This window comes from Pavona decussata, unplaced genomic scaffold (assembly GCF_977016875.1).
Source record: "Pavona decussata unplaced genomic scaffold, jaPavDecu1.1 SCAFFOLD_468, whole genome shotgun sequence".
Taxonomy (NCBI): domain Eukaryota; kingdom Metazoa; phylum Cnidaria; class Anthozoa; order Scleractinia; family Agariciidae; genus Pavona; species Pavona decussata.
In genome coordinates this window covers 2,129,945-2,157,864 of record NW_028145806.1, presented here as the reverse complement: position 1 = coordinate 2,157,864, position 27,920 = coordinate 2,129,945, and the positions used below count along the sequence as shown (strand labels likewise).

The 27,920-nt window shown below is 38.7% G+C and overlaps 1 protein-coding gene across 1 annotated transcript; it reads left to right on the top strand.

Moving 5' to 3' along the window:
• Positions 1-1,053: 1,053 nt before the first annotated feature.
• On the top strand, positions 1,054-27,920 carry LOC146450429 (adenylyl cyclase-associated protein 1-like). The gene is made up of 14 exons (XM_085100498.1): positions 1,054-1,250; positions 1,372-1,403; positions 1,498-1,566; positions 3,048-3,125; positions 12,711-12,764; positions 15,153-15,242; positions 15,491-15,576; positions 16,589-16,694; positions 16,811-16,979; positions 20,016-20,185; positions 22,223-22,346; positions 26,417-26,499; positions 26,801-26,947; positions 27,378-27,920. The coding sequence occupies exons 1-14, from the start codon at positions 1,157-1,159 to the stop codon at positions 27,459-27,461; spliced, it is 1,386 nt and encodes a 461-aa protein (XP_084956624.1). The 5' UTR covers positions 1,054-1,156; the 3' UTR covers positions 27,462-27,920.

Here is a 27,920-nt window from a genome sequence, read left to right as displayed (position 1 = left end):
TTAACCGCGCTAGGTCGGTCTGTATGGGAGAATCTTGACCTCGGTCGCTGGTACAGACCTCACTACGTTCGGTCTGTACTGGCGACCTCGGTCAAGATTCTCCCATACAGACCTCTCGCTCGGTTAATAAGAACTAAGTAATGAAGGAGAAGTATCCTTAATGCGCAATTCCCACCACAACGTACATGTATCAGACGATGATGATCCTAGATCTCCCAGAGTATCGTCTTCAAAAAAAACAAGATGCCTGCTTTACTGGCATTACGCGTGATGCTGGGGCTGATTCATTTTTTCCAACTGTATGCTTCGCCGATTGATAAAACTATCCTTGCTAATGGAATAGTTTGAGTCACGACGATCGCGTTACGTTGTTTTCCTTGTGTTACGCGACTCAGACTTTCACCGGAAATGTGTGGAATTCCATTACGATAACGTAAGCTTCTCAATGACCTCTTTTTAGTCTCGCGTCGTGGTCAAGGACTGTCAAACAAAGCACGATTCCTTCGCCACGAACTCACCAATTTCTACCGTTTTAAATGTCGAGTGCTTCGTAGAAGTTATTCTTTTGATTTGCCGCTTCAAAATGGTGAAATTTCCGTTTGAAAACGGCACACTTGAGTCCAGAACATGTTATAAACAATATGGCCCCAAATTTAACCCGTTTTTAATAAATAGATCAAATGATGCGTCACACAGGTAGGGGTGAGTGGGTCCCCTCCCTCGCGATGTAAGCGACAAGAATGGATTTTGATTGGCCTGCTTCTGTTGAAGACAATCAGAACAATACACCCCAAGTAGGAGAGGGGTGAGTTTAATGAATAAATTAATGTACCGATTTGAAGCTACGACGAAGAAAAAGAAATCGTCCCGTTTTTAGACACGGTATGCCCCCTCAGGGCATCCCGCGTAAAAAGCGAGTCACTGTACTTGAACAACATTAGCCAGCTGCAGAGCGTTTTGCTCTCGTCCCAATTTTCACGCGGTCAAACATCGACCTCCAAGTCTAAAGGAAGACTGGGAACTAGCAAGTAAGCCTGAAACCATATAAGGAAACGCAAGCAATACATTTTCGGTTTTTTCACCCCTCCTTCTTGCATCTCTATTTTAATTTACCAGAATTTCGTGTCATTTGGGGTAGTTATAGCGACGTTTTAGGATGTCTGGTGACTTGAGTGCCCTCGTAGCTCGTCTAGAAGCTGTTACTACTCGTTTGGAGACTGCTGCTGACAAGGCAAGTGGAGCTCCAGAAGGTAAGCTAAGTTGACAAACTGAACGCGGAAAGGACGAAGTTAGATACGAGCTTAAGCTTAAGTATAGATGGAAACTTACATTGCCCTCTTGCAAATGCCTTATTCATTTTTTTAATTGCAGATGTGGGAGTTTTGGTCGAAAAATACGACGAGGTGAGTGACTTTGAGGTATCCGTTTGTTGGCAATCATGTCTGACATGATTCCCGGTGTACTGATTCTTCTCACGCATTACGTTTGTATCCGTAGGTGTTAAGCGGCAAAGTGGCTGAATTTTATAAACTCTCAAGTAAGATAGGTGGAGATGTGGATACTCAGGTATATAAATATTTGCAGCCATAGTTGTTGATACTGACTACCTAAATTCCTCTTCAGGCTCTGTATAATTTTTACTGTAGGCCTTCTAAACGTTTATGGGGGCGGGGTGGGTGTTGGAGGAAGCTGTCTGTCAAGGATATTTCTAAAGAAAAACTTACCAGTGTAGTGGATAAAGCTAATGCTAACACTCCTATCAAGGAATTGGTATCAAGCCCAGCATGTTCAATCAATAAAAATCAATATTGAAAATCGATTGATAAATCAATTAAAATAATTTGATAATTAAATTTCTTATTTGTATATATGTAATCGCACGAGGCCCAGTAGAGTCAAGGATTAATTTTCACGCGTATTTTCAAAGTTTTCGCAAATTGCCTGAGTCACGCATTCTTCGAGGACTCATTGCGATTATGTGTTTATAACATAGAGGGCAAAATTAAAACTATCCAGGCACTTCGTAAAACAGAAGCGGCCCGGAGTAAATTAAAACACTCACCCATAAGCAAAACAGACAAAACGAGAAAAGTTGATTGTTATATACATGCCATTACTCAAGCATATAACAGCAAAAACAAACGATGAGATCCGGCATTTCATTTCGTTCCGTTTTTGCTGTTATGTGCTTGAGCAAATCTCTTTTAATACATGTAATTACTGCAAGAGAAAATAAAAGTTCAATTCATGTGCAAACTAACAACAATTAAACCAAATGTAAGGCATCAATAATTATTATTAGTTATTACAGTGCGACTGGGAAAACCATGAACACCTGAAATATGTCAGGAATGTTATTTTTGTCCAATTATGCGTCAGAAATCTACGCGCCAAACCGTTGTTGTTTTCCAGGTTTTTCTGTCAAGACAGCACTCTGCATGTCATGCTGTGTAGTGCTTTCATTTTAAAATTTATTATTGCAGTAGCAGCGCTAGCAGTAGCCAGTATTATTATTATTACTCGCACATTCGAAGTAAAGCATTTGAATCAACATAATTTCTGCAGTCATCAAAATGTAAACAAAATCTTCGCATGAACAGTGTGTAGTACGATACAGTCGTTTGGCAGGGCTGATAAAGAAAATGACTTTTCAAATGCGTTGTCAAGGTTTGAAAATGTTTTGCAAATGCGTTGGCCCAGTTTTTAAATGATTTTCAACATATTTCAGTTCCGTTCGGAAACATTCCCAACGTTTTGAAACGCATTGAGAAAGTTTTCCAATGCAATTGTCGACGTTTCAAAAGATGTGTTAAAATGACTGAAATGACAAGAATGCATTGAGTTGACAGTTTGACAACTTCGCACCCTGAAAAGTTCGCGCCAAAATGACATCACTTGATTCGATTTCCACCAAGGGAAACAAGTCGAGCTCTCGCTTGCTCGTGCTCCGCGCTTGCTCGAGCTCTGACGATCGCGCTTCGTGCTCTCTAATCTCGACTTGTAAGCAAGTCTAGTTGAATAACCTTGAGATTTTTTTTCCTTTTCAGGTTAAGATGGTGAAGAAAGCATTTGATGCTCAGCGGGAATTTATTGTACTTGCTTCTAAGAGCTGTAAACCAAGTGCAGTAAGTAATTTCCATGTACATGCTGCTTTCGTATACACTGTATCTATTGTAATGGCATGAGGCTGAGTAGAATTAAGGATTAATTTTCACATGTATTTTCAAAGTTTTCCCAAATTCCCAGGAAAAAAATACCTAACTTGACATTCCAATCCTAGCAATATGCAGGATGTTTGTCCCATGAACCTAGTTTAATGGCGTTAGCTACCACGAGTCTCCTGTAGCTCAGTGGTAGAGCATCCGAACTAGTAATCGCAAGGTCTTAGGTTCGACTCCTGACAGGAGCACTCAGATTTTTTTTGAGTATGCCTGTCATTTACTGATTATTACATCATTCACAACACCTAACGTATTTTAGAAAAATACCCTGAGTGTTGGTCTGGCCAGGGGTTGAGCCCGCGACCTCCCGCTCTGCAGACTCTGGTGCCTTAACCAACTGAGCTAAATAGGTCTTGGCCGGATGTCAAGTGCCCTGCGGAAAAAAAAGGTCGATTCCTGTAATTGCTTGACTCCATAGGGTCACAAATCCTCCAAGTGACAATGCACGTGATGACTTAGCTGCCCTCAAATATAAGAAATAAGAAAAGTCTGAGAGCTCAAAGCTGATAAGATTTAGGAAGTGTGACTGAGTTTACTTATTACAATCATTAATTTTATGATTTAGGAATGCACGTTTACTCTTAAAGAGTGTTTACCAAAGTTCGTGTTTACTGAGGTCAAGTTACTGTTTAGTGAATTACATAGTTATACTCAAATAACCGTTTGGGAAGTAATTTATCAAGAACAGTAGTGAAAAGAAACAGTTCCTGGTGGTATTATCTTTATGTTGCTGTATAATTTTATATGGCATCCGGTGAAATCAGACGTTGGATCTGAAACTAATTGAATGCGTGTTAATTGCTTAAGGTGGGTCAACCCAGTTTTTTGTTGGCGGTACCACCCTACTTTGAAGCTCTCTGGTATCCCCACCTTTGCTTTTATCGTAAGTTCAACACACAGAATGGATAACGTATAGATCAATCTACAATATAGCAAAAAAAATTTGACGATCGGAGTAAATGTCACGTGGTTATAGTGCCACGCCCCTTTGAGGTCTGAGTCGAAATTCTGCTGTTGCCGGCTTTTTTTCGTGAGAATCTCTCGGCTACACATAGCGCTCATTAGTGCCTTGCGCTGAACAGAGTTTCAACAAAATCGCAAAGACCCAATTCGAGAAATTTAGCGCTTTCCAAATTTAGGTTATAAGTTATGTAAAAATGGTAAGCAAACTTTACGCGATTATATCTAATAAACTATGAGATTTATTCCTTTATTTTGGGGATCTTTATAACAGATGGGTCCTTGCAAATCAGCAAACCGCTTTAGGGCCTTGTAAATGAGCGCAATTTCGAGCAATGCAAACATATAGAAATTATAGTTTTAGTATAAAAATAAAGGAATAAATCTCATAATTTATTAGATATAATCGTTTAAAGTTTGCTTATTATTTTTACATAAGGGACCGTTCATTTTTTATGAGCATGGGGGGGCTGGTGGGATTTAGGGGGGGGGGGCCACGAGAAAAAAAATGGCACTAAAGGGGGGGGGGGGGGCTACCAAAAAAAAAAAATGAGTGAAAGAGGGGGGGGGGGGGGGTCACCAGCAATAATTGGCTAGTAGGGGAAATTGAAAGTGGCTCAACACAGAAACAGATGAAGAAATTGAATATTATTTCAATTTTATGTAATGCAATTTTCCTAACCACTTTTAATTTGTTTTACATACTGAGGTCGAAATCTGCATTTTATATTAACAACAACTGAGGAAATGAAGCATATCGGTTGGAAAAGCAATAATGAATATAAACTGATGTAGACACCTATGTTTGTACAAGTTCAAATTAATATAAAAACGTATCAGTCTCACTATTGAATCATCCTTGGGGGAGTAGTTTTCTACAAAGTGGTTGTACTCTGAACTATATCAATAGATTGTTTAATGTTCTTTTTAATAGTACTCACTTTTATAAAGACTGTTGATTAGTAAATTATTTGAACCCAGGAGTATCAGTAGACTCAGTAGTATGCCTAGTGTGAACATCCAGATTGGTTTTAATAATGGAATTGTTGTAGGTGACTTCAGTTGACGGTAAATCTGAGCCGTAAGCCATCTTCAGAAAAGCTTGTAACTGTCATTTTTAATAGCAGTACTTTAATATCCAGGCGCGTAGGAGGGGGGTTCGAGGGGTTCGAACGAACCCCCTTTACAGATCAGTAATGGCGGAAGAAAAAGCACTTAATGAGGAGGTTGAACAACTACATGAGGTGTACCATGCGAGAGAGTAGAATGTCTGCCCTGGTTCTAATGCATATCAAATATGATATGCCTGTCAATTTTGACGAGATAGTCAATTTGTTCGAAGGCCTACACCCGAGAATGATGCAGTTTACCAGCTTGGTGTATGACTATCAGTAGATCGAATAGCTATCAGAACTGGACAGGGCGCGGAATGTACATTGAACTTTCTTGTTTAAGTTGAAACAATTATGCCATAGAAATGATGTATATAGCTCAAAAAGCTGCTGTAAAACAAATTTGTGATTTGCCTAAAATGGGTCTCAAAATGCAGGAAATGAGGTTTCTGGGAACCTAGATTTTCAAAAATTTCCATGCCCCCGGACCCCCCTAGTGAGCAAGATTTGGGGCTCAACGAACACCCCTATCTAACCCTTACCTACGCGACTGATATCTGTGCGTCCGCTGTTTTTTTTCTGTTTAATATGACTCATAATCGTTGATTGGTATGCTTCGATCCGTATTTTGTTAGTCAGATCTGTACGTGTATTAATTGTTTCTACTCGAAGGGGAGTAATTTCAAGTTAACCATTTGCTTGATTAATTTTTATAGTTTCTTTGAGAATCTAAATGGAAATTTAGGGTTTGTCGTTGCCGTAAACGTGTTGCTATCTATAAAACGTTTTTTTAAACAAGAGAAATCTTTACCTAAGTAAAGAACGGTAACTTGTTAATAGTACTGTAAAGAAATCACAGTAACAATTACGTTTATCTTTGATATAAACAGTACATAAGCGTTTTGTTAAAGTTAGGAGTATGATTTGTTTCTGGTTGGGCGGGAGGGGGTCATCAGAAAAAAATAGTTTCTGCTTGGGGGGGGGCCATGTGGAAAAAAATTGTATGCTAGGGGGGGGTCATACAGTTTCGTTGTGGCAATTAACCAAATCCCACCAGCCCCCCCCCATGCTCATAAAAAATGAACGGTCCCTAAATTATGACCTAAATTTGGAAAGCGCTAAATTTCTCGAATTGGGTCTTTGCGATTTTGTTGAAACTCTGTTCAGCGCAAGGCACTAATGCGCGCTATGTGCAGCCGAGAGATTCTCACGAAAAAAAGCCAGCAACAGCAGAATTTCGACTCAGACCTCAAAGGGGCGTGGCACTATAACCATTTGACATTTACTCCGATCGCCAAAATTATTTTGCTATATTGTAGATTGATCTATATGTTATACATTCTATGTGTTACACTTACGATAAAAGTAAAGGTGGGGATACCAGAGAGCTTCAAAGTAGGGTGGTACCACCAAAAAATAACTGGGTAGAGTCACCTTAAATGCATGACCATTACACATGTTACATACAGCAAATTAAACAGCCAGAAAGAAATGAAATATATGGGCAAAGTGATTTAAAGTGATAAGGTCAAAAGGGCAGGTGCGAACTGCAAGCGAGGAGCCATGCAAGGCACCTCTCATGATACAAATAGTAATTAAAACACGATCAACCAAAAGACGCCAAATTTAAAAGACACTAAAAAGATGCATTCAAGCAGAGATGTCTTTTAGGATGCTGGGAACACACATCAAATACAATGCTGCCCTTGATAATGAAAAAGAGTAGATTGAAATACACTATTTTGCTTCTCTCTGTCTATAATGTACAAATTTGAGGACCAGATGTGTTATGAAAATTTATGTCACTGCAAACTGAAATATCGGTCATCTTGACCTCGGTTATCAAGCTAAACCATGCATTTACATGGGGTAGTTAAATTTTCTATTCTCTTGGGCTACATTTGCAAGGGTGAACACGGTATAAAAATTGAAAAATAGGTAGCCAAGGACTACATCTGACTACTACCATAAATAACAAATTATTGGAAATCATAACAAATAATTATTGGTCTGTGTTGCTAGACTTCAAGCAACCTGTGTAAAATATCATTATGGGATCAATTTGACTACCAACATGAAGCTCATCAATTGCAACCAATGCAACTAGCACATGGAAGTGAAATTATGGGAATCAATAATATGTTGAAAACAAGACGAGACATCACAGAAATTCTAAACATGTCGACGATTGCCGCCGATAAGTCACAAATGATACTCACGAAAATACAAACATCTAGCGTTGGTGTCAATCAAAGCCTAATCATGCGATTCTGAACAATATCCGAAGATTAGGGGCGCTTTCCATTTGACCAAAAATTCCGGAATGAAATTTCGAGTATTCCATGTGACGAATGGAACAGTATTTTCCGGTTGGTTTGAACCAAGCCGTCCCAGTCCATCACGTACCAGTTTTCCGCGAAAATACCAAATAAACAGGGGAATCAAAAAATGGCGGACTCTTTGTCTATTTTACTTGCTTTAGAGTTGCTTGACGACTATGAAGTTGAAATAAGCGAAGTATTGGACGAGGACGACGACATAACGCTGTTCAGTGTGGGTAGCTCCTAATTGCGTAGGAATTTAAACCGAGTCCGCAACTACTTTGAGGGCACGATACCTCTCTATTTTCCTGACGAGTTTGAGACATTGCACGTAGCTTATATGCATTTTCGCACTGCTTACGAAAGTTTGCCGTGGCTCCGGTGCAAAAGTGGTACAAAAGAACATTCAAGTCATCTGTCGCATAATAACAAGCGGAACACTGATATTGAGCAGAATAATTGGAAGCCATGTTGAGTTCGATTTCCGGGCTCTGAGAACTGGGCGCAAGCAGGAATGGTTGTATGGAACGGAATTTTCCGGTTATTCCGATTTTCCGGAATTTTAGGCCAACCTCGCGAGATACACCCAAAATTTCGGAATGAAATTCCGGAAAATGTCTGTTCCATTCCCTCCCAAACCCGGAATTTCTGGAATTTTTGGTCGAATGGAAAGCGCCCCAGGACTACTTACACTCACTCTTTCACACTTTGTGACATAGTGGCTACTCTCAAGGAGTAGTATGTAGCCACAAAAAGTGTCAGGTTTTTTAAAGTGAAGCATATGGAAACTAATGTGTCTCTGTGTTTACTGTTTGAATATGTAACCTACTTCACTTTAAACTAGAAATACGTGACTCGCAAAACCTCGCAAAGCTAGGGCTGGGTGGAAAGCCCTCTTTAGCTTGTAGCATCAAATGAGGAGATTAAAAGGTTTCTGAACATGGCAACCATTTTGATGAGCATGGTGTTTTCGTAGTTCCACTGGTTAGTTTGCGGTTGAAATATATTTCTGACACGAGTAAATGTACAACCGGCACGGTGTGCAGCGCTGTCATGTTCGATGAATTTATTTCCCACGGAAAATTATCTTACCGCGGCCACAAAACGTGTAATTTCTTCAATGCAATCTTGTAGCATCAAATTAGGAGATTAAAAGGTTTCTGAACATGGCAACTATTTTGATGAGCATGCTGTTTTCGTAGTTCCACCGGTTAGTTTGCGGTTGAAATATATTTCTGACACGAGGAAATGTACAACCGGCACGGCGTGCAGCGCTGTCGTGTTTGATGAATTTATTTCCCATGGAAATTTTTTTTACCGCGGCCACAAAACGTGTTATTTCTTCAATACAATCTTGTAGCATCAAATGAGGAGATTAAAAGGTTTCTGAACATGGCAACTATTTTGATGAGCATGGTGTTTTCGTAGTTCCACGGGCTAGTTTGCAGATGAAATATATTTCTGACACGAGGAAATGTACAACCGGCACGGCGTGCAGCGCTGTCATGTTTGATGAATTTATTTCCCACGGAAAATTATTTTACCGCGGCCACAAAAAGTGTAATTTCTTCAATGCAATCTTTCACAAAAATAGATTTCTGGAAGAAAGGGAAACGATTCTGCAGAGATATTTCCATCCAGTGAATATTGATGAACATTGCAGTTGAAATTTGATCTGGCAATGAAAGGGAAACTTTTCCGATATATGCAAATTTTGCTCCAACGAAGTGCACCTGACGCTAGTCTGTCTCCCAACCTGTTGCTGCCTAGCAACGTTCACTTTGTTTGACATCATTCATACTTTGTTTTTCACTGTTGCCAGGCAATGCTGCGGACATCTTCAACCAAATATATATACATATATATATAGAAGTGCAGAAATACTTTATCTTTGAGTTGAAGAGTGCTCTACAGTCTTGGAGCTTTGTAATAAATTATATAGGAAAAGAAAAATTAAAACATTGCACTACAGAACTGTTTCGAAAGGGCCTGGTGGTCTTCTCTCGTCAGGTGCATGAAACACTGACTAACTAACTAACGCTCCTTTTATAAGATGAAGATTCAAGCATGCTTAATCAAGTATTTAGCTGTGTGTCGGCAGGCACTCGCCAGTTCGTTCCTTTTGTTCAGGGTGCCTGCTCCCGGTTTGCAGATGATGAAAAATTTTTCTGTTATGCAAAGGTTGCATCTCTTTGTTACATTTGAATATGGCCTGGCACGAGCCATTATTTTCCAGGTCATAGTGAATTCTGTTTTGGCGTCCTTTAGGGACCAGATGTGTTTACTCAACTCGGTTGGGTTCCGTTTGCTCTCATTTCTAAATGAAGCCGTGTGGTTTCGGAATCTTGGTTTAAATTGGTTCGCGGTAAGTCCGATGTATGTTTCCCTTCCCATGGGGCTTACGACTGTGGCTTGGTAGACCATGTTTTGGATTAGGCAATCACCACCTAGTGGACAAGAGTGTTTGTCTCTACAATTGCATGATTTTTCTTGTGATTGAGAATTATTCACGAGGCAGAACTTATTGTGGGTGCTGATTTTCCTTTCCAAATTTGGCATGCATGAGTAGCTCACTTTCAGAGTGTTCCTGTTAAAGATTTTTCTTAATGGGTGCCCTGGTGTAAAGGATTCTTTCACGATACATAAAAATTTATTTCCCACGTTAGTGGCGACGTTCTTACTGAAAGGTGGGTTATACCACGTTATATTTTGGGGTCTGGTTCTCTCTTCACTGTGCGTCTGGTCATCAGTTGTTGCGTGAAATTTCAATCGGTGTTCGTAGCCGCTTTTTTCTAGCGCTTGCTGATATGTGGGTGCCGCTTTGTCGAAGGATACATACATCGGTCTTTGTGACACGGCTTTTAAGTTAAGATACAGAAACCATGTATGCTCATTTCGGAACGAACGGTATAAGCACGCAACCGAATTAAGTAAATATATTTGGAACCTAAAGGATAGAAATATTATGTACAACATCAAATGGCGCAAGATAAAACAGGCCCGATCGTATTCAAATGTGAGCAAGAAATGCAATTTGTGTCTATGGGAGAAATATTTTATTATATGTCAACCTAAAATGTCAACACTGAACAATAGAAGCGAACTTATATCCACGTGTAGACATTCCAAAAAATTCCTGTTAAAGACCGTGCTCGCTTAGACCTATCATATCCGTCTATGTCACGCCACTAGGCATTGTTCTGTATTTTCAAATTTTGTATATCTTCACATGTATCCGTTATTTTTGGCAATAAATGTCTTCAACCAAATAATCCAACTCTGAGAATCTACATATTGCTCTAGTTTATCTATTGAGCACTTTAATAGCTGATGAAGTCTTCAATTCATTATTTTATTATATATATATATAACTATATTTTTCGCTCGAATTCGCGCAGCTTAGCTCAGCTCAGCCCGACAAATTTATAAACCTCGCTTCTCAAGGAAAAAGGTGTAAATTTCTTATTAAATTGTACTTGATGATATCATTTAGTAAACTCACAGACTCTTTGAAAAAGTAAAAACTTTGCTTTTGATGGACTTTCATTATTTTTTACGTTTGACCACGGTTAACATGATCACTTGTGCTTGAGTGTGGCTTGAAGCCATACAAAACTTGATGTGTTCTTTATGTATCCTGTTTTGTGCTCTTCTGCACAAAATTAACCACAGTGTACAAAACATCACTTATTCAGTGAGTAGACCTTATTACAGTGGGTTTCAAATAACTTTTGACGATCGGCTTCCGAAATTTGTTCGGAACTTTCGAAGTTGGTGATGGACTTGATAATTTGATAACAAGGTTACCAATTATTGGTGAACTTCATGTGGAAGAAAGCTTGCGAATTGGGTGGGATATAAAGAGGAAATCTCAATGGCAGACTGAGATAACTGGATGGTGCTTTTAGCGACTAACTTGAGAAGGGATCTAACGATTTCATCTTCCAGACACTGACCGCAAATCATCTTATTGGGCTATTTAGTTGCGTTACTGAACCTGTTGTAATTACGGTTTGAGATTAATGTTTGCGAAATTTTGGTTTGAATTTAATGCATTGGAACTTTGTGTTCTTCATGCACTGAAATGAATTCCTTGCCAGTTTAGGAACTCTACATTAGTTTTTCTCCCTTACGGAACAACATTCCTTGTTTGGGGATCAGTTAGATTTTATTTAAAAAATAAGAAGACTAATATGCTTGATGAAACGAATCTGAAATGTGTCTTATAGCTCACGCCAAAACTAGCATCAACGTGCAAATATTAAAAATGCACTGGAAAAAAAGTGTTCGAGGAAACTTATAAATTAAAGCAAATGTATTTGTTGTCCTACAAAAGCTATCCTTACCTACAACCTCTTGTGGTGTTTGAGTACACATTCAAGAAAACTAGAACTTTCTCTAAATAAAAAAATTATAGATGACTTGACTACTTGGCTTGCAGACACGTTGGTGCCACTACGCGCCTGACTGCCTCAAAGCAAAATTTGTTTCTTCTTTTCATCACTAACATCGAATCAAGTTTTTCTCAACTGTATTTTCACTAAAATCAAATTATTTTAATTTTATCTTTTAAGTTTACAAGACAGGTCCAATTTCAACTTCTCTCAGTGGAGGCTGGCAAGTGGCCAACTGAACCTACATGTATATTAATAAACATCTGGCCACAAAGGTCTCTCACTCAAGCTATTTATCTGCAGAGAATCCAGGGCTTGCAACAAGATCACTCAATGAAGCGCAATGGTTAAAGAAATTCCTGGACATTCTAGACATGATTGTACTTAAACTGTGAAAGACTGCAATCTCTGTATGGGTTTCCGCAAAATATTATGCATGTTATGTTTTCCTTGCCGAATAAAGGGATTCATCGCGACCGAATGAACTAGTTACGGCTGGGCTAATGTTTGTCCGACATGAAGTTTTGGCAACTTCGTTATCAAATTGTGAAGTCCGCCGCCAACTTCGGAAGTACCGAACAAATTTTGGAATCCGATCGTCAAAAGTTATTTGAAACCCACTGTAAAAGTTGTACAAAATCAAACTTTGCATCCAGTTCTTCAAAGATTTTCTTTACACATTGCTTCCATTTTGTCTGACAGGGTGAATTTGCAAAGCTGGCGAAGCCAATGGCTGATGCTATTGCTGACGTTCAGGTAAAAAAGTTTACTATTGTATCGTACCATACCATACCTTTTAAAAATGCTAGATTGAATACTTGTAAATGAACCCTTCCCTTCTCCAGTCTGTTTTAATATTATTGCTGGCTTTGTAGCAGACTATTTCAGGCTGTGTACATTTGTGAACAGCCTTTTATTGTGTTAATCACTCATCATTTTGTTGAACATCAGTAATTCAGAATCAAAGTTAACTGGCTTTTCACTACTTCATTTCAATACAAGTAACCTGTTTCTTTTCTTTCAAGTCACACCTTACAATTTCCAGTTCCATGTATTTGATTTACATGTATGAACTTGTGCTTCATTGGAACAGAACTATATGAACAGCTCATTTATTATTTTAATGTTGTTGTTTATGCACTGTCAAAATAATGTTATTAACTGTAACATGGTATCAGGATTTGGTGCCTGGAAAATTCATGTCAGTCTTTCTTTGGCTATTTGGATTAGGAAGGGTAGGATATGTGGGGAAATGCTTTAATTTTTAACATGAGATAGAGAAAAACTACTTCTGAATTTCATTACTGCGAAGTAAACATTAACAAGTAAGTCATCACCGAATATTAATAATCTACTGCCAGTTGTCATGTCTAATATGAAGTGGTATATTGTGGTATATATTGTTACATCACAGCAAAGAAAATGTGTGAGAGCAGTTTCATCAAGTTGAACACTGGTACATATTTTTGAGAAAATCAGTTTCAATTTATCCTTAACATCTTCTCCAACCAGTTTTCTAGAAACCATGTCATGAATAAGTAATCATTCAAAGACAGAATGCTTACAAAGTTGACCTGACTTCATCCAGTTATGTTTCCTAATGTTACTGTCAGTACAGTGGCAAAATCAACAAGACACAGATTTGGCTAAATCACCTTTAGTTAAAAGCTTATTGCCTCTAACAATAGTCCTGCCATACAGCTTTTGCCACTTCTCCACATGATTAGTTTCGACTGTGATTGCTGGTGGGTGGTGTTTTCTTCACTGCATGGCAACAATTTGTTTGGCTAGCACTGTTTGTCAGTAGCCTCTGTATTTTCCTCTGATTTTTTGAGATCTGGCAACCATTCTTCTTGACTATAATGTGAGCTAAGCTTGTTTGCGGCTGAATTCCTTGGTGAATGGCTTCAAGTCGAGAGATTTTCACCAATCCGGTTCTTTGCCAACTAAAATGGGCAAGATTTTTTCCTTCTTTTTCTTGATAACCATGAAGAGATCGTGGTAAACAGTTCATGAAAATAACAGACCTGTAGACTCAAGAAGGGATTTCATGCAAGTTAAACGTGTTTACTGTAGGTTATCATTAAATTTTGATGATCATTTTTGTTGTGGATTCTTCCTTGCCCATTGTCTGTCATTGTATCATTCAAACTCTTACAATATATGAGGGAATTATTAACACCTAAATGTATCAAGTTTAGAAAATCAATTTTTTTTTCTCAATAAAATGAAATTGCATTTGTGGGAAAACATTTTAAATTTGTTTGAGTCTCATCCTGTGGTGGAATTGGCTGAAACTTGGCTGGAATGTTCAAGGAAGCCTCCTTTGCAAAGCAAGTTTGGGATTTTTTAAATTTTGCTCCCATCTAAAATTATAGGCCCCTTTGTATGGGGATATTTCAGCATTGAGTTTGTCATTTTAACCTGTTAATGTATACCACACAAGTGAATAGTGCTTTTCATGCGCGCTGATTGGCTAGCTCGGAGGTGATTAGCCAAGTACTATTCACCTCCGAGCAGCCGAAGAGAAACAAGATGGCTTCCTGTTTTGCCACAGTCACTTAAGAGGGAAATATTTCGATAAAAGAGCGGCTATTACAAAAATTACAAAAACATACAAAAATGGCAACAAAGTTTGGTTTGACGGCATTACATGGTAAGTTATTTAATCTTTCAAACCTCATATTCTAAGGCGAAAAATAAAAATACAATGCATTGTTTACGAAACTGTCGAGCACTATAATTGCAATGTAAGCAATGAAACATCTAATGTTTTGCAGTATGGTTTCAACAACAGAACAAATTTTACACAAAAATTGAAGAAAAGACACGTAGCGGATATTTACCTCCTTTACGTAGCGGATATTTACCTCCCCGCTCCGCGGCTCGGTAAATATCCATCACTATTCACCTCCACTTTGGTGAATAATTGTTTATTATTTCATGTTTTTAATTCAGTTTTTGGCTCAAATATTTAAATGAAAAATTTGGACTTTTTCTGTTGGGAAAACTGACAGTGAGCAAGGTTTTGGAGTTGGCAACCACTTTGAAATTTTTAGGAGCCGAAAGAGTCCTGGAAAAAAAAGTTAATTATGCCCATTACCACACTGGCCCAGTAATAATTTTGCTTTGGTTTTGTGACAGGGTTTCCGTGAGAAGAATCGTGGCAGTAAGGTGTTCAACCACCTGTCATCTGTTAGTGAGGCCATTCCTGCTCTAGGCTGGGTATCAGTGGTAAGTTACAGGTCTTTTACTTACTTAACGGTTTTATGCATTATTTTGTTTAAATTAGTTTTTAACTTTTCAGGTTGCCAATAGAAAAGGCGAGGTCACATGCAAAAAAATTAATTGCTAGTGAACTTGCTAGTTTTGCTAGTAGAAAAAATCTTACTTGTAGCACTTTGCTTGTGGACTATTAAAAAATTAAGATGGAGCCCTGTGAGAGTACAGGCACTGAATATTTGACATGTTGTTATTGACAGAGTCCCACTCCCGCACCCTACATCAAGGAAATGTTGGATGCTGGGCAGTTCTACATGAACAGAGTCTTAAAGGACTTCAAAGGGAAGTAAGTTACCTGGCAGTCATGTTAATTTGTTGGTATCATTATCACCGTTACTGCACACTATTTTGAATGATGTTTGACATGTAGCTTACGGATTTGATTTTAGCTGGAGAATGGATTCCCTGGCTTGTGCCTCACTTTCATGAATGCTTTTTAGCTACACTGCTGACTGACCACTGTAACTCTATGTTTCCTCCCACTTTTCGATCCGTACCCTCCGGAATTTCTGGCTTTGGTTAGCATTTTTCCTATTGATTTTCTGTTTGTTCACTGAAAAGAGTTGTTTAATCATTTCCCAGGATTGTCAAGAAGCAAAAACAATCTTCATGAGTGTGAAAAACAAACTGAAGCTGGCCAAATCCCACATGTGAGGCTGTCTCACCCCTGCTGATCGAAAGTATTGATCTCACACATACAGGGCTATTTCAAATATGTAACTGTAGCAAACTACGGGTCAGCAATCCATTGTGGTCACAAAAAAACCTATTAAAACTGAATGAATGTTGTCCGTGGTTAACATACCAAGTCAAATAAAATTAACTGATGTGTGATCCAAAACCAACCAAAAGAAATCGACTGAAGAAGTGCACATGGCCACATTGTTTCTTTTTAGAGCATTTATCTGTTATCAATTCATAATATTATGGTTTTCTTACAGTGGAATAACCAAATAAGCGTTGGGATATCATAGGGATATCCTGCGCGAATTCACAGGCTAATTGTTAAATATTTGTACAAAGTGGAATTGGATAATAATATTTGATTCTGTATATACTGCTGGCCTGCCGTCTCAACCAAATTTTTGTTTCTGTTGACTGATCCTGATAGCGGATATTCACAGTGCATACTGGTTTTCAAAAAAACAGATATTTGCAACTGTTCATCCTTATATATATCCAACCCAGATTTTCTTAACATTTCTGCTAATCGTTGTGAATTATTGGAAGACTTTACAAATGTTTTTTGGAAGCTTGTTGTAGCCTTTTGTGTTATCATTGTTTTATCTTACCTCCAGGGATGAAACACACGTGCAGTGGGTGAAATGCCTTAAAGATGCTATTACTGACCTCCATGGTTATGTCAAGGCACATCACACAACTGGCCTAGTTTGGAGCAAAACGGTAAGTTCTAAAGTTATTTATTGTACTGTAAATTTATACAGTGAATTTTGTCTGGGCACGATGTTGTGTAGTTTTACAGGTGTATTCCATTTACTTCATAAGCAATCTCTTTACAGGGAGCTGTAGCAAAGGCAGGGGCTGCACCCCCTCCCCCCATGCCAGCACCCCCACCCCCTCCTCCAATACAAGCACCTTCACCAGTTAGCTCGGGAGCAGATGCCCAGCGGGGAGCTGCAAATGCTTTGTTCAGTGAGATTAACAAAGCAGGCACAGGCATTTCAGCAGGTATTTACAGCTCATTTTGTTGCGTATTTTAAAGAAGAAATCATGTTTGCTTGTTTTCGACAGCTTTAGAGGAAACGTTTGCATGCAGTCCCTTTACATACTATTTTATTTTGTCAAATCACACTGTAAATACCAGAAACAATGGGACAATTGTCAGTCTTCCCAAAGTGAAATGCGAGTTTGTACATCAAAGATTTGCTTTTTAGGGGCTTCCGTTTTAATTCCTCACCTTTAATTATTAGTCAGATTGACTGTGGGCACTTTGTAAGGTGGCCGAACACAGTTTGCGCGCGCTTTACAGATTCTGTAAGTGATGCTATTAAGCGCGCGCTAGGGTTGTGGTACACAAATACGGCGGTCCATAAAGTGATCCCTCAATTTCACATGAAATGGATAATAAAGTTAAGTTTTGATGCTAAATAACTAAGTTTCTCATTTCTGGATTCTTTTCCTTTTCTTCCCGAACAAAAAAGTCATTCACCAAGACCTTTTGCATGCTTTTCATCTTTGTCATGAAACCCAATTAAAGCCAGGCATGCGCATTTGACCAAAAAATTGTGACTGGTTGTTTTCGTGGAAATGAACTGTTTCCTAAGGAACCGCTCATTAGAATTTCGTGACATTTGGCATGAAAATAGTTCCCTAAAAGCGTAACTTGCCTACGAAGAGCAACCTAAATCTTTATAAGAATAACGACACATTTAAATTTACAAAATATGTTTGGGTTGTACAACAACCATCTTCAGTTGAAAGTAGAAGTGATATGAAGTTACATTTGCGTTTATAATGTAATGCTAAAGAAAGATAAATAACAAACGTGCAATAAATTAGGAATCTAACAAAATAGCCAAAGGTAACAAAGGAAGTATACAATAGAACATGTTGATTAGAACGAGAGAGTTAAATTAACGTGGTATAGTTGCTTGTTTAAAGAAGGTTGCTCCCAGGAGATGTGTAATGCTTCTTTTATCTTGACTTGAAATTTTGTGGGCGCATGGTCTTTAACTTTAAAACATTCAGCAGAGCAGGAATTGCGGCAAGCCTCGGATTGTTGAAGGTGTTGATAGATATGTGAGGTCCTGTCCCTGTTTACGTGTTCGGGAATGCGTGTAGAGAGGTGTCGGCTGGTTTCGCCGACATAGCAAGAATTACAGCTTGCACAGGTAAACTTATAAACAACATTCGAACGAAGTTCAACAGGCACAGGGTCCTTTAGGCTAAACATGTTACTAATCTTGAAGGAAGAAAAGGCTAGCTTAACATCAAGATCGTTACAGTAACGTTTAAGTAGCTTGTGTAATCCGTTTTGTGCTGAAATAGAGAAGGGCCCAACATAAGGTAATTTGAAAAATCGTGTAGAAATGGAGGGAGGACTAGCAGGTATGTTAGGAAGGGTCTGAGTTTTAGTAATGTACTGCCTGATAACCCTCTCGGCGATATGACTGGGGAAAAGGTTTTTACGTAAAATTAATAACAATTTCTTGATATCCTCATGAAAGCCTACCCACGTGTTGTTGATCTTGTATGTTTTGTCGACTAGGGTCCTGATTAAGCAGAGGGTATCTTCACAAAACATTAAAATGCAAAATCAATATTTACAGGAGATCTCTCTGTTAAAATTACATGAAAGTAGTGCAACTGTGTCAGTGTTTTGTGAGTTTTTCTGGATACAAAAAATGGGAAAATCTAATGAGTACATTTTCTAAAAATAAAGGAAACCTACCATTTATGGACGTTTAATAGTGCGCTGCGTTGCCATGGAAACGGTGCTTAACTCAACAAGACGTACGAAAATATATTCCCTCTTAGTTAGTCCTTCACCATGCCAATTTTGGGCGTCCGGAAGTACTTAGTTTCCAAATAACGTCTTCTAACACCTGTACACTAAAAAACTGTATTCGGCCACCTTAAGAAATCTTTAGATAAATACTGTCTTTTAATATAAGCATAGTTAGTGTTAGTTTTATTGTTTCTTTTAATTCATTTTTAAATTGCATTTAATTTTAATCAATTACTGAATTAATTTATTCTTATTATTATTGTCCTTGTTATTTTTAGGACCCCTTTGATAACAGTACTGATGTACTGATGGGTTATCCTTATAAAGATTCGTTTATTATTATTATTATTATTATTATTATTATTATTATTATTATTATTATTATTATTATTATTATCATTATTAGAGGTGTTTCCAATTGAGTTTCGTAAAACCAAAACCAAAGTAATTGCTCTGGCCAATCGCAACAGATGTAAACAACACAACGAGCCAATCAGAATTCAAAGCAAATACATGTAACTGGCGCCAAGCAAGGGAAAACGCGTGCGGCCAAAGCACGATTGGTTTTGGTCTGGATTCCCATTGGTTGAGGAAGTGGCGCGAGTTTTGTTAACCAATCACAGAGCGTAGTAATGCAAAACCAAAGCAAACGGGAAATTACCTTCGACACTTAATTGAAAACCGCTCTATTATTATTATTGTTGTTATTATTATTACTATTATTATTATCTGTACTCTGATAATGTACAGATGACATCAAAACACGGTAAGAACAAAGAACAAAGAAGTGTGTTGTAGTGTGGCTGATGTTAGATATTTCTCTCTTTTTTTTTTTCTTTTGTAACATTTGTTTAATGAAGATATTTTATTTGTGCAACACAATTTACACAACAAAACTAGGTAATTATGTTACTGGTACGTTACAATATTTATTAACCGCAATAAACATACAAATAACGATAAACTACAATACAACTGTAATCAAATTAACGTACCAAAAAATATCTTTGTAACACCAAGGAAAATTTATTGTTTTCATGTCTAAGAGAATATCGCCTGTTATTATTCTGATCATACCTCACTCCTGATAAGGACTAAGAACATGTTTTATCCTCATGTTCAAGACAGATCTTAGCCGAAAATGTCAGACATACAGGACATACCAATACATATATTAAGTTATTTTGAGGTCTACTGGTGTGTATCACCAGTGAATTAGTGGCTATTTGGTACTGAGCCTAACTGTTCTTATGCAGGACTTAAGAAAGTTCGTGATGATCAAAAGACTCACAAGAACAAAGAGCTGAGAAAAACTGGTCCAGTTCCAGATAGACCCAAGCCTGCCCCAGGGGTTGCCCCTAAGTTTGGTGCTGCCCCCACCAAGAAGCCACCAGTGTTTGAACTGCAGGGCAAGAAGTGGATTGTGGTACGTATTTAACAAACAGTTGAGAGGAAAAGTCACTACCTTGGTTCACGTATTGCCATCACATAAACTGACTGCGAAGCATGTACAATTAAGACATGAGGTGCAATGAAATTGTTGTGAATTTCGGGGTATGATATTTTATGGGGTATGATATTTTGTTGTGAACTTTAGGGGTATGATAATTTGTTATCACGTCTTCATGTTTTAGAAATCAAGCAACGCTCGCTCGCTCGCTCGCTCGATCTAGTGTACGCAGATTGATCACAACTGGTGTCAATTCCCAAGCGCAATTGTCATGCGGCCGCTTCTTATTCCGCACGCACAATAAAGTCAAGTCCGCCTGTATGAGAAATATAAAAAACTTCTTTTATTGAAATGGATAGTTTCTGATATTAACTTCGTCAGTTTCGTTCAGTCAAAATATCTCGTTACTTTTTTAAACGTTCAAGAAAACCTTCACAGTGAATTCATATCCTGATGAAAAAGAAAACTGCACACTCAATATTACATTATTATTATTATTATTATTATTATTATTATTATATTATTATTATTATTATTATTATTATTATTATTATTATTAATAATAATAAATACAAACACTTTGAGTTTCCTCCTTATGAAAAGTATAATCTTTCCTTCAGAGGATAGTAAATCACTAGTTAGCTAACATACAGCCTTGTTTTTATTCTATTCATGAAAGCGGAAAATTCAGTTAGGGTGTCTTTTTCGCAAAGATTTCCAGAGAAATTTTCAAGATTCCATTCAAATGCCGGACATTACGAAGAGGAATTCGAATGTTCATTTCATTCTCCTAGATACTGGTCTTGCGTGACGTAGACTGACTGTAATTCAGGTGCAATTACACCGCTACAAGTTACTGGGCCGACACTATCTACGCGAAAAAAGCACGTGTATTTTGGTACCGGTTATTGATTGACATGGCAGTTTCTGTGGGAGTCATACGGATTTCATAACAAATCTACTGCACTGCAACAGATGTTCAGTTCGAAGAACAGAGTGCATGACTGTGTGATCTGGCTGTGCCCCAGTACTGTCAGCCCTCCCCCCCCCCCCCCCTAACAGTAGCCAGTGCGCGTGCAGATGCATTTTCCGGCTTTTGTTTGCCTCTGATATTTTGGGCCAATACATATATGAAGATGTATGGCATCTGAACGAAAAATATTCAAGTTGGTCTCAGCAACTGCACGTCTTAATTTCAAGCCTATACTGCGGAATTTCAAGTTTTGCTAAAACAATTTCAAGTTAAAAATTATCTATCGCACAACGTCATTCAAATAAGACATTCAAGTAAGACTGGAGACCAAGACAAATTAAAAAATTGTTGATTTAACGTACCATCATCTTCATCCATTTTTAGTTACGGTTGCTCTACCAGCTCGCTCTGAGGCTCGAAATACTGACTCGAGTCCTGACTCAAGATCTTGAATCAAAATTATGACTCGAGATCCTGGCTCGAGATCATGACTCGAGATCCTGACTCGAAATCCTGACTCAAGATCGTGGCTTAAAATTTTGACTCGAGATCCTGGCTCGAAATGCTGACTCGAGATCCTGACTCTTGCGAACGTGTTTGTACATGCACGTTGTTCGTACAAAGTCGACGTTGTTTGTACAAACCCCGACATTGTTTGTACAAAGCGGTCATTCTTCGTGCAAAATGTTCACATTGTTCGTACAAAGTTTTGAACAAAGAAAGAAGAAAATTGGCAAGTTAATTTTGACTCAAAAACCATTTCTTTGCTATCCCTCTCCACAGATGCCCCTTGGTTACTTTCAGCAGACCCTCCAAGATACCTGTCCACGGTCTTGTTTCAAGTATAGATATATTTTAATTAACTTCGTAAAAATTTCGGACTTTTGGAAGGGCAAACCATGTGAACTTTCAGACAGGTTTATGTCCAGACACGTTTTTGTTCAAAATTTTCCAGCATTGGGGTGGGGTAAATTTGTTGACAAACTCTGCTGTACTTACTGTGTAAAATGTGAGTTAAATACATTATTTTTTGCCTGTAGGAATATCAAGAAAACAACAGAGACCTTTTAATCTCCGAGTCTCAATCATCTCAAACGGTCTACATTTACAGCTGCAAGAACACCACTCTACAAGTAAAAGGAAAAATAAATTCCATGGTTGTAGGTAATATTTTGTTATGTTATTGCTCCACATTTGTAACATGTCAGTTATTTAGTTAATATTGTGGTTCACCGCCATGTTGTTTTAAAACTTGCTAGTTAAGCATGAAATCTATATGCCACAGTAAGCGCTCTTCCAAGAAGCCCTGCAAGCCTGCCGGAATAAAATTGCTTATAGGGCATAGTTTAATAGATTGTATGTTGAGCTGAATAAAATGAGATGGTGAGATTATAGTTTAGAGGCCTTGAAAAAGTCAACCCATCCAATGTGGTGGTCGCTTTAGACGGCTGGACTACCGTACATTTCAGACCCTGGCTATGACGTTTATTTCAACTCTTCAAACAGTAGCAGATTAAACAAAGCCCAAAATGTTTTTGTTTTAGACTCAGAAATTCCTTAGTAAAATAATGCTTGCTTGGTTTAAAAATCCATGTTTCAACAACTTAGTCAACGAATTCTACCATGAGCTATTACTTATATTTTTTCTTAATTTCACTGCCCCAATAGAAATAAAGAACGAATAAAATACGCGAGTTCGGCAACGACTGTACAAGTCGCCGATAACAGGAGGCGGAATTGATACGTGTACAAAGCGCAACTGACCGTGATATGAAATACAATCCATTAAACAAAATTAACCACAATAATTATTACTTAATGTCACCTGTCCCGATTGAAATGACAACGAATAAAACACGTCAGTTGGGCAACGACAAGAGTGTTTAAGGTGACTCGACCCAGTTATTTTTTGGCGGTACCACCCTACTTTGAAGCTCTCTGGTATCCCCACCTTTACTTTTATCGTAAGTGTAACGGATAGAATGGATAACATATAGATCAATCTACAATATAGCGAAAACATTTTGGCGATCAGAGTGAATGTCACGTGGTTATAGTGCCACGCCCCTTTGAGGTCTGAGTCGAAATTCTGCTGTTGCCGGCTTTTTTTCGTGAAAATCTCTCGGCTACACATAATGCGCATTAGTGCCTTGCGCTGAACAGAGTTTCAACAAAATCGCAAAGACCCAATTCGAGAAATTAAGCGCTTTCCAAATTTAGGTCATAATTTATGTAAAAGTGAATAGCAAACTTTACACGATTATATCTAATGAACTATAAGATTTATTCCTTTACTTTGGGGATCTTTCAGTATAACAGATGGGTCCTTGCAAGTCAGCAAAAAGCTTTAGGTTCTTGTGAATGCGCGCGATTTCGAGCAATGCAAACATATAGAAATTATAGTTTTAGCTAATTGTTGACGCTTGTCAGCGTTTCAGAGTCCTTCTCACAAAAAAGCATTTTCTTAAAAATTCGTAGTTTTTTTTTCCTTCAAAATTTTTCAGGGCCACAATTGATTAACAAACTACTACCAAGATTCTGAATTTCATGGTCATTGAAAAACGGTGACATTATCTTCTATAAGCCCAAACTTGAGTGAATATTGAAGATTTTTAGCGTTTTGGCTGAGTTTGTGCTTTGGGAGTTTTCTATTGTTTCGAGTCTGTCATGATACAGCATTTTTGTTCAGCACGTGTGCAATGTCCAATGAGTGCATTCGGAAGTCAGGCAAGCGTGGTCATTGCACGCGAACCAAAGTTCTTGTTAATCCAGGATTGGCTTAATCGGGCGTTGAACAACTTGGCCCTGATGACCAACGTCCGATAGTCTTAACAAGGTGATCTGGAATGGCAGCGTTTGCGGCAGAGGTGGCTCCACCGATGCGAAAGCTGTGTCGGCTGTAATGGGCCTGGTCAATGCCAAGCATTGGCCAGTTCGAAGACGCGAGGAGGTGAAAGACAGGAAGGCGTTTCGTGTAAGGGCAGCGCCGTCTTTAAGCGCGAATAATGGGGATGTAGAATAAGCGTGTGCAGCAGGTTCAAAACGATAGATGAGGGATTGATGGGAACACACAGGGCAGACCGAACGTTTACTGTGTCCGGCGAACAACATTTGAGATTTCCAAAACTGGCTTCAGAGCGACAAACTCAGTACCAGTGGGTGAAGTGCGACATCGAACATAGTCGAGGGTAAGGTGGCCCTCCGGACGGAAATGCCTAGGTTGGGAGACAGTTAACTCTCCTCCACATCACATCAAGAAGAAATGCGCGGTGTCCATGGCGGATTACACGATGTAATCATAGTGATTGCTGAAGGTGATATACTGCCTAATATGGACAAGCAATAGGATGGTGATAGCTAGCTTGTGCTTAATTGTGATGCCATGAATGCGGTGTATTCCTCGGATGGTTTGGTCGAGTTGTCAGTTGGCCGTTCCCCAGATGAAGAGCAGGTATGGCTGAGAATTAAACCGGGATGGATTGCGGTTTGATGCTGCTGGCTAACTGGGAGACAATGAGCATGAGCGCCTGCTCGGATGCTGGAAAGAGTGGAAGGTCCAGTCATTGTCAAAAGTAGCAGAGGGTCCTCACTTGAAGTGCTTCCAGCTGATGATTGGAAGAGGAATGAGGTGATAATCTGCGTTGGGCGCAAGGCAGCGGAACCTGTCGAGCTGAAGACGAGGTAGTGCGTCAACAATACAATTGTGGGATCTAGGGATATGCTCAGCAGACTCATGGCTTTCCGTGAACGAACCCCAGAACTAGGCACCATCAAAAACGTCACCAAAGGCTGATTGCAGGCGTCCGTATACAGGTGACAAGAGAGGTTGAAAGACCAGAAATCATCATAAAAGAGGGACTTATCAAAGCAAACAGGACCTTAAAGTTGGTAGACCGTGTGAGATGAATGCGACGCGAAGGAGGCGTGGCGAGGTCGAGTAACGAGACGGCGCATTAATGTACAACCTGGTCTACATACATTGCAGAAAAAATAAAGAGTGGAGCTGGTGTTTAGCGCAGTCAGTGAGCGTGGTCCTGCCAGGTCTCTAGAAGAGACCGAGTATCTTTGAGAGGTAACGGGTCAGTGCGAGTCTCTTGGCGAACAGAGACAATTTCGATCCACACGTGGGCAAGACAGGTCGTCTGGTAAACGAGCTTGGATGGGTTGAGTGCGAAGCCAAGATGGGCACAGGTGAAGGTCATTATTTCAACCACATGAAGATGTGACAGAGTGATAGGTAAAGTCGTTTGCAATCACATACAATGGAAGTTGAGTGCATCCGCATGGCGAAGGAATTGAACTGGGGCACTGCGAGCAGCTACACGCAGGTAGTTCCCAGTCCGCAGGACGAACAATGATGTGCAATAGGTGTCAGAAAAAAATTCTAGCTTGGCCATCAGACCACCTTTACCAGCCCGTTTGACAAGGGTAAATGTCCGGTTCGCGCGCGAGGGCAATTTGCGAAAACTTTGAAAATACAAGTGAAAATTAATCCTTAATTATAATTATATGAGGTATCATTGCAATTAATGTAGGTGATGGAAATACCGTGGATAAATAGTTATCCTATCCTATCCTATCTTACACGAAAATTAACCTTTAGGAATTTCCTTTATAGCTGCAGCACTTCATTTCAATGTCCTTTTGGGACAAACAACCCGGCTTAAAAAAAAGTTGAACTCCAAAGAACCTGAAAGAACTTGTTGTTGGGCACAAAATGAAGAAACCTGCTAAATGTAGAAATGGTATGCTTAGCCAATCAGGAGCGAGTATTTTTGCTATTCAACCAATCGGGAGTGAGTAATTCTGCTCTCGGTGAAATTAAGAAAAAATGCCTTCTGTTGCAGCTAATCAGCATTCAGTAATTTTGCCCTCTTAAGTCATAAACTTTGTAATTGGTATTGTTGGTAAGTAGTTTGCTGCATATGCACCAAAAATATAATTATATAGCTCCAAAAAGGATGAGGAATTTGTAAGGTTATTACGTCCATACAATAAGCAGACTTATAAATGCTATTACAATGGAATTCTGGAGCTCCGCTTTAAGCTTGGCGAGATTATATAGTAGAAGTATTGCAATTACTACTTAGCATTTGACGTATTCATGTTTGGTTTTTGATGCGGCGTCTGTAGGAACAAAGGAACCAAAAATAGAAACTTTTTTTCCTGTTAGAATAAAGCAGCGCAAGTCGTCTGCAATGTAATCTATTATTTGTATTTTGTTCGTTTCTCAGATAACTGCAAGAAAACAGCAGTGGTTTTAGATGGTGCAATTGGTACTGTTGAATTCATCAATTGTCAGAGTGTGCAGTGCCAGGTCAGTGATCAGCAGATGCCTCAAAGTATTCATTAAAAAGGAACGTTTTGCTTAAAATATACGCTGTAATTTGGAAGGTAGACTGGCTACGCTAGAAACATAATTGTTATTTGTTCTGAAATCTAGAGGCTTGAATTTAGCGAATTAGTTTGACTTTTTGAAGGCGATTATAGATGTCCCCATTGCTTCTAATGCCACTTTTTGGGTGGGATAGTCAGATTTTTGTAATTTTTTTAGGTGCTTCACAGCTCCAAGAGTTTTCTACCCTACTCACTGATTTACCTTTTTTGTATTTTTGTAGATCAACGAAAACGTTCCAACAATTTCAATTGACAAAACAGATGGGTGTCAAGTGTTCTTTCCTAATGGTATTGGATCAACTGAGATAGTTACAGCTAAGTCCTCGGAGATGAATATCATGCTTCCCAAACCTAGTGGACAGGACATGGTAAGTCGTGTTACTACTGTGTGTATGCTATCACATCCATTCTACAATACAACACCATACCATGCCCCTTACTTTAGCACCTACAGTGGTTGAGTTACCCATGAAACATTTGAAGCACAAGTTAGGGTGTGAAGCTTAATCCTTTCGCAGTGTTAACATTGATCTCTGTGGTTTTGCGTTTGTTTTGCTGGTGGTGGTGGTGGTGAAGGTTTGATTGTACACAGCTGATGACAAAGATGCACAGTTTAGGGAATTAAAAATTAGGACGAAATATCAGTCGTTTTCATGAAGTCACCTGTTACTTATGTCCTTCGTGCCTAGTGGCACGTGAAGCCTCTTGTAAAATTACCAGTTGACCTTTTCTGTTAGGAAATAAAGTTTGGTAGTAGGCTTTTTCTTTTGACTGGTTTCATTGTTACTTTTATAACAGGATGAGTTTGCACTCCCTGAGCAGTTCAAGAGCACTTGGAATGGCAAAACATTTGTGACCACAAGCAGTGAATCGCTTGGCTGAGTGCACTCGGTAAAACAAACTTGACTAGGTCCAGACTCACGGATAAAGTCAAGTTTTACTGTGCACAGAGTAGAAATAGTCTGCATATTAATTAAACACAATAAGCTTTTATGAAAATTCTCAAATTAATTGTCACTTAAGCAAGTTTAAGGTAAGTCGAGGGACAATGAACGTGAAAGCTAAGAAACCCGTGCTCCTATACTTGTTTTATCATACGATAATATAGTCGTGATGTTCCGCTCATTGAAGTAACCACAGCACTTTGGGGATTTTAGTGTTTAAATTGTAATTAGATCCGAAGTAGAAAAGTGATTTTTTTTTTCTCAAAGTATTTTGTACTGTTTCAAGAAAATTAAAGATTAGAGATTGAAATTGTATTTTTCCTATTGCACAAAAATTGTTCACATGACAGTACCTTGAAAATGTCAGCAAAAATAAAGCTTAATATGTCGCAAGAAA

Coding starts and splice junctions, on each gene's coding strand:
- LOC146450429 (XM_085100498.1), top strand. CDS start 1,157: ATGTCTGGTGACTTGAGTGCCCTCGTAGCTCGTCTAGAAGCTGTTACT. Junction 3,126..12,710: donor AGAGCTGTAAACCAAGTGCA/GTAAGTAATTTC, acceptor TTTGTCTGACAG/GGTGAATTTGCAAAGCTGGC. Junction 26,500..26,800: donor GTCAGAGTGTGCAGTGCCAG/GTCAGTGATCAG, acceptor GTATTTTTGTAG/ATCAACGAAAACGTTCCAAC.